This window comes from Euwallacea fornicatus, unplaced genomic scaffold (genome assembly GCF_040115645.1).
Source record: "Euwallacea fornicatus isolate EFF26 unplaced genomic scaffold, ASM4011564v1 scaffold_122, whole genome shotgun sequence".
In the NCBI taxonomy this organism is placed as follows: Eukaryota; Metazoa; Arthropoda; class Insecta; order Coleoptera; family Curculionidae; genus Euwallacea; species Euwallacea fornicatus.
Window position 1 is genome coordinate 42,808 of NW_027096090.1, and position 10,631 is coordinate 53,438.

The 10,631-nt window shown below is 37.2% G+C and overlaps 1 protein-coding gene across 1 annotated transcript; it reads right to left on the reverse strand.

The window, feature by feature from the left end:
* Positions 1 to 8,613: 8,613 nt before the first annotated feature.
* Positions 8,614 to 9,405, reverse strand: LOC136350137 (uncharacterized). Its single transcript, XM_066301653.1, has one exon. The coding sequence runs from the start codon at positions 9,403 to 9,405 to the stop codon at positions 8,614 to 8,616; it is 792 nt and encodes a 263-aa protein (XP_066157750.1).
* Between the last annotated feature and the right edge of the window lie 1,226 nt (positions 9,406 to 10,631).

Below are 10,631 nucleotides of genomic sequence, written 5' to 3' on the forward strand. Positions count from 1 at the left end.
ATTCCTACTCTCTTCCCCCAATTCTCATGGTCCTCCTCCAAGCAGCAACAGCTGCCTTGTATTTGGGACACTCAAGGCTTTGCGCCTTGTGTTTCCTTTTTTCAGTGCACGCATAGCATCTCGGCGGATGTGTGCATTCCCTTGCATGGTGCCCTTTCTGACACCAGTTCAGGCACTTGCCCTCCATAGTTTCCTTTATTGTGCATCCGGTCGCGTTGTGTCCGTACCTGCTGCACTTGTAACATCTGATGGGGGAGTCCGCAGGATCAACCCTGCACTTGGTCCACCCCACCCTTACATGGCCGGCCCTGATTATCCTAGTTGCAGCCTCCCTTACCATTCTTACAAAGGCGTGTTTAAGTCCTGCCCTATTCGTCCTTTGCGCCATTGTCACCGTCATCTCCACTTCGCCGCACACACTTTTAATGGCAGCCACAATGTCCGCTTCGATGACCGTTTCGTCAAGGTCCCTGACAAATATCGTGGTAGTACGCTCCAAAAGTTCGCCCTGTCCCACTTCCTTAACACTTTCCTTGACTTTAGCCAAGAATTGTTCTTTCCCTTCCGCATTTCCCGTATATCCTACGTGTATTAACCCTTCTTTGTTTACCCTTAAACTTTTAATTTTGACCCCCATGGCCTCGACATCGATATCTTTTTTAAGTTCCCTTACTATATTTGCAAAGTTGGGTTTTTGTCCCTCCTGCAGTTTAATTCTTAGGGTGTCAACACCTCTTTTGCTCGCAGTTAAGTACTTTGTTCCCATTTCGCCCTGTTCAGATTCCATCGGAATCTCTTTATCGGCCCCTGTCTCCAATTTTTCAGCACGTCTCTTTCTTGTAGGGACGCCAAAGACGCATAAATCATCCCCTTCCTCACCCCTATATGGGAATTCGAGTAGTCTCCTCACCTCTACCGTAGTATCAGCCTTGGTAGTAACAAATGCCAGTTTCCTTCTCCCTATATCCATCGTTTTGGATTTGATTTTTTTCAACACTTCTAAAATGTTTTCAGTTTTGTTTAGACCCGTCTCGCCGTGGTCTATACGACACAAGTACATAATCCTATCATTGCCCTTTTCTCTATCCGGCTCTTCCTCGCATGTCAACCTATCATGTTGCCTCAAAACGTATAACCTTTGCGGTTTCATCCCTTCCTTTTTAATTAGCTTGGCCAACTGAGTGTTGACCTCGCACAGCTCCTCCATTAGCTTGCTGGACTCATCTGGGTTGTTGTCACATAATATTATGACATCCCTTTCCTCTTGCTCCAAAATACTACCCTTTTCGGTAGTCGTTTTTTGTAGCATTGGATCGGCCAACGCAAGTTCACCACCATCGTGCACTACTGTGATGTCTCCATCTGAGTCCAGCATGCTATTGATCTTTTCTATCTGCTCCTTGTCCTCGTCCGAGATCGAGGACGTCTGTGTGCCGATAGATATCCCATTTATCGAAGATATTTTTTCGCCTGCCGTTTGTGTGCACTGATCTTTAGAGGTACCCTTCCTTCGTTTACCTATTGTTTCTAGTATTTCCCCCATCTCCTTATTATCGAAGATATCCGCTCTCTTTTTTAGGGCGATTATCCCATCCTTAATTTCCTTCTTTGTATTGACGTTTTTAGTCGCATACACAGCAACGTCTTTTATGACCTTATTCATTGTTTTGATCGTATCCCTCAGCTTATCCTCCAATTTCTGCCTCTTCTCGTAAGCAGCGGCATCCTCCCGTGCGCTAGTTGATACAGCATCAAGAGAACGCATGGATTCCGCTCTTTTTCTTTTCTTAGCCACCGACGTTTGAGTTTCCTCATCCCATTGGTAGTCAATGACTACTTGCACAGACGCCATAGAGTCATCGGACTCCATGAACATCTCCTCCTCTTCCTCTGCCACATCAGAGCTCTCCTTACTGTACCAGGAGACGGTCCTAGTAAGGCGCCTTCCGCTAATATCCTAACCTGAACTAACCTTTTTTTTTCTAGAGGAGAAAAACCTTCAAAAGGTACCCGACTTGGTGGGCAAGCAGTCGGGTTATGTGGGATTCATCCTTCTCTTGAATAAGAGTAAGGACGCCTACCCACTAAAAAACTCCTCTTTTTTCATTCATTGAGTCCCATCTGGTATCGCTGTGAGGGCATTTCTTCGGATGGGGAACGAAGAGGATTTCACCGTTTGAACAGTCGACCCTTATTATATAGCTTCGTCTGAACTGTTATCAATGGATCTTTCATAAAGACGCTTCTCTCTCATAATGGACTCCAACATTGACGTAATTGCAATCCATGATTCCTCATTTTTAATTAGCAAATCAGCAATATTATTTTTATTTATAGCCATTCCACATTTGATTTCAGCTATTCTTCTATGGTCAGCAAAATTGATACATTCAAAAATAGTGTGTTCTGGAGTATTGCAGGAATCACAAAACCAGCAGGTATCATCGTTAGTTTTACCAATTCTTTTTAGATATGTGCCAAAACATCCATGTCCCGATATGGCCTGAGTTATATATTAGTTAAGGTAACCAAGGTCACGCTTGTACCATTCCGAAATTTCTTAATCTAATGAGGACTAACCTTAATAAAGACTAACTTCTAATAAAGATTTTTACATATCCATCGTAGTTATTTAATCTAATTTGCCATTTATGTAGGAGTTCTTCCCGAATTAATTTTGCGTCAACTGGATTATTACTATCTTTTTTATAAATTTCTGATCTTTTCCATATTTTTAAATCTATTGGTGGCATAGATGCTAGAATTTGGGCCAAGATGGTTGAAATTGTTCTGTAGCCACAAATAATTAGAATAGATAAACGACGATTGAGACTTTCCAGTTTTCTAAAATGGACCTTCTTCGCAATGATATTTCCCCAAATAGCAGAGGCATATAGGACTATTGAAGTGCCTACAGAAGCCAGAATTTTTCTTTTTGCAGTATTACATCCACCAATTCTAGGCATGAGTTTACTGAGTGCATTTGTCGATGCATTGGCCTTACCAGCTATGGCAGATATGTGAGCTCCAAAGTTACAATCCCTACCATATAGGACCCCCAAATATTTAACATGTTCCTGACTAGTGATGGAACCTTCGCACAAAATTGATGGTAAGTTCTTTGATTTTTCTTTTGCCAGCCAGCATAACCATTTCTGTTTTAGATCTTGCGACTGAGAGACCCATATTTTCAAGTTTGTTAATGATTTGTTGAACCATTGTGCCAGTGAGTAATTCTAGGTTAATTCTATTTTTGCTTCTGGCTATGATGGAAAGATCATCTGCATAGGCAATCATCTTAATTCCAGGGGGACATACGATTTCCAACATTTCATTGTAAAAAATGTTCCATAGGGTCGGACCAAGTACCGTACCTTGAGGGACTCCACAATACATTTCAAATGGATTGATGTTAGGAACGGAGGAGATGATTTTCCTATCTTTAAGGTATGAATCAATTATATTAATTAAGTAGTCATCAATATATTTATTTTTCAAGGCACAAATAATACCAGACCAAGGGGCGCTATTGAAGGCGTTTTTAATATCTAAACAAACCATTACACAAAAATCCCTATGTCTAACGCTCTTCTTTTGTATATCTTCTTTAATTTTATTAATTTCCATCATTGCATCTAATGTAGATCTATGTTTTCTAAAACCAAATTGCATATTTGAAAGAGCATGTTTGTTTTCTATCGCTTTATTCAATCGATTGCATATAATTTTTTCAAATACCTTACCAGCAACATCAATTAAACATATAGGTCTGTATTTGATTGTATCATCCGGTAATTTTCTAGGTTTTTCTACTAGTACAAGTTTGGCTATCTTCCAGAGTTTTGAAAAAATTTGTCTCATCAAATATCAGTTGTACATATCCGTCAAGAATTGTAGATGCATTCTGCAAATCCTCACGAATATGTCGGCCGTGATCCCTTCATGACCAGGAGTTTTCTTAAATTTAAAGTGCCAAAAATTTCTTCTAATTCAGAAATGGAAATTTTGGAAACTAATTCTTTGTTTACGGGAGTACGTATTTCGCGATTATCGAATGAAGATCCAGATGGAAAAAGTTCTTTGATTTGTTTTCAATTGTATATGTAGAAATGGTGTTATATTTTCCTAATTTTAATTTTTTAACTACAATCTTGTAAGCTTTACCCCAAACATCCTCATTTAGTTCTTCAATTAATTCATTCCATTTGGCAATTTTACAATTTTTTATTTCTAATTTTAATTCTCTTTTTTTAATTTTATATTCGTCTATGAGGTGGTCCAAAATCATAGGATTGTCCATATGACGTTTACGTGCCCTAGTAATGTTTCTTCTTGCAGCATTACATAAATATCTTTTAACTTTGATACCGTCATTCCACCAGTATGCTTCAGGATGATGAAAAGTTTTCTTTTTGATAGTTTGATCACAATAATTATTGATTTTTGACATAATTTCTTTACAGGTTTGACCAGAGTACGAGTTGAAGAGTACACCTCGGTTCCTGTCAAAAGTAGGAGCATTATGAGAGGTAAGTTTCCATCTTTTATTTGTTAAATTTCTGTAATTATTTGCGTGGGATCCTGGGGCATCAGAACAGTGATTACCCTTAATACCAAAGCAAACCGCCCTGTGATCGCTAAGTGTCTCTTCGTCTGTAATTATTCTCCAGTTGATAATGTGTGAAGCAATCTTTCTGTTACCGAAAGTAATATCAATGATAGATCCACCATTTCTTCTGGCATAAGTTGGGATATTGTTTGTATTAAAAGCGATAAAATCATGTGTCGCGAGCCAACACTCCAACAATGTCCCTCTTCTATTAGTAATGGAGGATCCAAAAATGGGAGATTTGGCATTTAAATCTCCGCCAAATATTAGCTTTTTTGTTCTGTATCGATTTATGTGAAGTCATGTTATCAAGAAACAATTCAAAATCGTTATTTGAACTGTTGGGCGAGAAATAACAAGAGAAAATTACTAAGTCTAATAGTTCAATGTAAACAAAACCCTTACCTGAATACTTATTTAAGATATTATTACTATTAGTGAAACAAATAAAACAATCTTTATTTACATCAACTATATCTAATTTATCAGCTAAGTTATAATTTGGTTCACTACCCAGGATAATATCAATGCCATATTTGCGAGCATTTCTAAGTGCTAGATCATGAGCGGCTCTGCATCTGTTAAAATTCAATTGAAGTACCGAAACAGTGTGAACAACAAAGGAATGGGATTCCGGACTGGAGTTGGAATTAATAATTGGTAAGTATGCAGGCATATTAGGTTAATATTACAGGTTATATGGAGTACTCCGCCAGGCTACAACAGCAGCTTTATAAAAGGGGCATTCCAAACTTTGTGCCTTGTGTTCACGGGATTCTAAACATACATAGCATAATGGGGAGTTTTTACATTCGCGGGAGAGGTGACCTTTTTGGCAGCAGTTCAAACATTTATCTTCCATTGTTTCTTTGACGGTACATGTGGCAGAGTTATGACCATATCGACTGCATTTGAAGCATCTAATTGGAGCGTCAGCAGGAGCAACTCTACATCTAAGCCAACCTATTTTGATGTGGCCAGTTTTAAGTATGTCAATTGCTATATCTCGTTGCATTCTAACGAATACATGTATTTACTTTCCTGGCAAAGACTACTTTAGATAAAACTGGGCTGCCGTGGAACTCATTTATGCCTGCGATGATGTCTTTTTCATCCACCATATCGTCAAGATCTTTAATGAATATCGTATTAGATCGTTCAATTAATTTTCCGTTGCCAACATCTTTAATACATTCTTTTATTTTGTTTAGAAAGCGTTCTTTATCATTTTCATTTCCTGTGAATCCGACATTAATTTGACCTTCTTTATTAATACGAACGTTTTTTATTTTAACACCAATAGATTCTACATTAAATTTCTTTTTTGAGACCTCTTACAATTTTAGCATAATTTAATTTCTGTCCATCGTTGAGTTTAATTTTTATTGTATCTGATTGTTTTTTATTACTACTTGCTAGCTTCCACTCTGGTATAGGGTCAGATTCAGAAACAACTTCATTTAGTTTATCTGCATTGGTGCCAATTATCAATTCTACGTTTTCTAGTAGGGATCCCATAGATACATAAATCGTCTCCATCGATATTTCTGTATAAATATTTGTCGGAGCATCAACAGGAAGGTTTTCCATGATGATGCAATGTATTTAGTTTACTTTCAATAGCAAGAATAGAAAAAGGGCAAAGCCAACGAATTCGCTACCACACGAGCGCTTCTCGTCACTTGCCAATCTAATCTGCCTGTCCCTTTCGGTTTCTGTTTTTCCAGATCTCGCGAGTCCTTCAAATTCGAGGGATAAGGTACCTGCTAGTCCCTGTTTCCCACAAAGGCTCGCACACATGGCCCCTCGATTTCGCCCTTGGTGGTAGCGACCTCGTTCGACAGTACTTTATCTCCACGATAAACCTGTCAGCCTGCTCTTCAACCTTATTGATAACTAAAATTTTACATTTCTAAACTTAAGGACTAATAAATCTTCGACATATTCTAAAGTTCTTCTTAGTTTTACGGAGGTTTCGGCTTTGGTGGTTGCAAATGCAAGTTTTCTCCTATTCATTTCAACAGATTTGAGTTTAATTTTGGTAAGTATATCCATTAAGTTTTTAGTTTTATTGAAGTCATTTTCTTGAGAATTAATTTTACAAACGTACATTATTCTATCAGAATCCTTACATATGTCAGGTTCATCTTCACAAATTAGTGAGTCGTGCTGTCTGAGCATGTACATTCTATGATAAATCATATCTCCTTTATTGATTAGTTTCGCCAGTTCAATGTTAGTATCACTGAGTTCTTGTATCAATTTACTTGATTCGCTTTCTTCGTCAAAAATAATTACTAGGTCTCTATCTTCAATATCAAATATACTACCTTTTTCAGTAGATGTTTTAGTATAACATTGTAGAGGTCAGCTTTCGTTAATCAATTCATGAATTACGGATAGGTCTTCATTAGAATCTAGCATATCGTTGATTTTTTTAATCTGTTTTAGATCTTCGTCATTTATGAGGGAGGTTTGAGTACCTGTAGATAAGGTATCCTTGTGTGTAGACATATCAGAGATGGTTTGAGAACTCCCATCTTGTATATTCTTGCTAGTTTTTATGGATTGAATAAGTTCCCACATGTCATCGCTGTTGATTAAATCAATTCTTTTTTTTTATTGCCGCAATATCTTCTTTGATCTCCTTTTTGGTATTTTTTAATGACTGGGTAGAAACTTCATTAACTAACTTTTGTATAGATTTAATTGTATCTTTTAATTTTTGGATTTTAGCTTCTTGTTTCTTGAGGTGGGTATCTACCACGTATTCATTAACATAAGGAGTAATTTTCTGTTGTGAGGGTATATAATTAGGTTTGTTTCTCTTTGTTATAGAGGTATGTGATTCATCATCCCAATAGTAATCTAATACTGTGTTTTTTGGAAGGTATGAATCTTAATCGTCGGAGTCAATTAAAAGAACATCATCATTATTATTACTATAACAGGACGTCAATGTCGATAATTTCCTATTAGAGTCCTTTTCTTTGAGTTGAAGTGATGAATTACATAAATTACGAGAATTACAGGGAGATAAATTACAAGGAGTCTCCATTTTGTTATTAATAGGTCAAGAAACGGATCAGTAACTATAATTATAATTGTAAATATGTATATAGATGTAAATAAATACTAACAGTACAGATAACAAGAAAATGAATGCAATAATTTCGCGACTTCCCTATTAACAGTAAAAATAGAGAGATTGCGCAGCACCTAGACAACGAATTAAATATAAACCGTAACTAAAAATAAGCGTTAGGTAACAATATATACCAAAAAAGTTCTGTAGGTAAAGGTGACGGAATTATTTAGAAGGTAATCTTCACTCAAAGTCAGTAAAAAACGATTAATAATCAATTAATTATAACTATTACTTGCCTTACAGTCCTCAAATTCACAGTCCTTTTGATTGTAGGGAGTAAGAAGTCTAGAAAGGATCAAACCAAGGTCCTTATGAACAGCAAAAACTCTAGTTAAGGTCACAAATGTCACTAATGGATATTCCCAACATTCATCTATTACATAGTTCTTTAGTTATGGGAAATAGAGAGTCTTAGAAGGACCAAAACCAAGTCCCGTACACACAGTAGGACCCTGCTAAGGGCCCTAAGAACCACTATTAGATATCTCGGAGACAGGAAAATATCCTTCAGTTGTGGAAACAATACAGATAAGTATTATACTAATTAAAATGGATAGTAATAGCAGAAACACAGCGAATTATATTAATTTTATCAGGAGCTTTATAGAAACGCACTTATCATTGTCACACATTATGACAGACAACCTGAAGTAACCTGAACTAACTTTTATTTTTTTTATAGAGAGGGGAAACCTTCGAAGGATACCCGGTCTGGTGTTCTTCCGACCGGGTTATGTGGGATTCGTCCCAGAGAGGGACGCCTACCCACTAAAACCCTGCTCTCTTCGCCCTGAGTCCCCCCCGGAACCGCCGCTAGGCATTACTTCAGGGGGGGGGGTGGTATCCTTTCCTCCCTTCACTGTCTTCCCTCCTTTTCTTTTTTCCTGGCCCTGGTTAGGGCCCTCCTAAAAGCTTCGCATCGTCCCGTTCCAGTCCGATGTCCTGTTACGTTGCATACAATGCACTTCTCAACTCTCTTACACTCATTCCTCCTATGTCCCTCCTCCCCACAGGCAAAGCAACACTTGCTTCTATCTATCCCCACACAGTCCCTGGCTAGATGGTCCATACCCCAGCATCTATAGCACCTCTCTATCTCCACTCTCCTCTCCATCAGTTGCTCCGCCCTTTCCTTCCCTATCACCAGTGTCACCGCCTGCGTGTCTCCCCTGTTATTCCTCATATCCCCCAACGAAAATTCTTTATCCATCAAATCCTCAAGCCTTTCCCTTAGCGCTTCCTTTACCTCTTCTCTCCTTGTAACCATGTCCATCCCCCTAATATGTATAATTTTCCTATTTTGGCCTGGTCCCCTCATTGTCACTTCCTTTTTTTCTCCTATTGACACCAATATCTTTCCCTCTTTTGTTGTGCTTACCCCCCGTATCTCTTTATTTCCCTTCTCATTTTTTACAGAATTTCTAATATCCATCACATCTTTTTCCAAATTTGTTCCAGGTTTCCGCTCCACTATTAATGCATATGTTTTTTTCCCCTTATTTTTCACTACTTCACCCTGTTTATCTGTATATATTATTACTTTTGTTTTTCCTTCCTTGAAAACTGCCTCCATCATGTTCCTCAGCTCTTCCGTACTCATTCCCGATATTTGATGCGCGGCAATACATTCCTCTCCCTCTGTTTCCATTTTTAGCCTCACTAAATTTTTCCATAGATCTTCCTCTTTTCCCGTATGTAAAAACCTAACAATTTTTTGTCTCACTTGTCTTTGTTTTTCAAAGTGCTTCAACTTTGACAATGTCAATTAAAAAAAAAAAGTTGAATAAAAATATTTTCGGTACCTCAACATTTAATGTCAATTTTTTTTAAGTCACCTTAACCAGTCTTTTGGGTCACCTTCCTTTTTTCAAAATTTCACACTTAATTTTTTTTGGAGGTTCGAATTCTTTATTGGCAGTAAAAAAATTATTTTTGGCAAAAAAGTAATCAAATTCACAATAAATAATACCAAACTCTTATCTCGCGAACGCTAGAGTCCAATTTTATCAAATTTGTTAAAAAAAAAAAGTTACCGCTCCTTATGTTACGAAATGTGGAAAAAAATTTAAATGCACTTTCCCACAAAGATGGATTGGGCATGTTAGTGAAGTTAACTGGCTCGCCTGATCACCAGATTTTTTTTTGTGGGATCGTTGAAAAAAAAAGTAGTTTATGGTCGAGTACCGAAGACTTGAAAATTCGAATCAAAAACTCTTGTCGAAACTTTACGACTGAAATACTGGAAAATACTAAACGATCGTTTCATAAAAAACCGAATTGGTAAATGCCTTGAATGGCAGGGGAACCGTTTCGAACGTCTGTTGGATTCATTTTTCTTATGATAAATTTTAAATTACTACAAAATTAATAAAGTTTTATCAAATGTTTTTTTTAGTGTCTGTTATTATTGTAAATTTCGTTACTTTTAGCAAAAAAATGTTTCGAGGAAAAATATTTTTACTGCCGATAAAGAATTCGCATCTCCAAAAAAAAAATGTTGTTACGTTTGAAAAAATGAAGTTGACCCCAAAAGACGGGTATAGCTGACCTTAAAAAAACAAATTTACATTATAAAAAGTTGAAGCCCCGAAAATATAAAGAAGACTTCGTTTCAACATTTTTTTGTAGATCTTTCCGATTTCTAGATCTTTGCCTGTCCCACTTATCTAAAATCACCCTGTTTGTCGAAAATTGCGTAGTGTCTCGATCCGCTACCGAAACAAAAGAGTAGGTGCTTACGTTAGCAACGTGCAGAAATTCAAAGCTCTCGAACGATATTCCTGTTGATTACACTTTCTTTACCGTCTTAGTTTTTTAGTTAAAAGAAAAACAACAATGACACTTTAAAACCCTAGTTGGTATAAAGTCACTAAT

Coding starts and splice junctions, on each gene's coding strand:
- LOC136350137 (XM_066301653.1), bottom strand. CDS start 9,405: ATGGAAACAGAGGGAGAGGAATGTATTGCCGCGCATCAAATATCGGGA.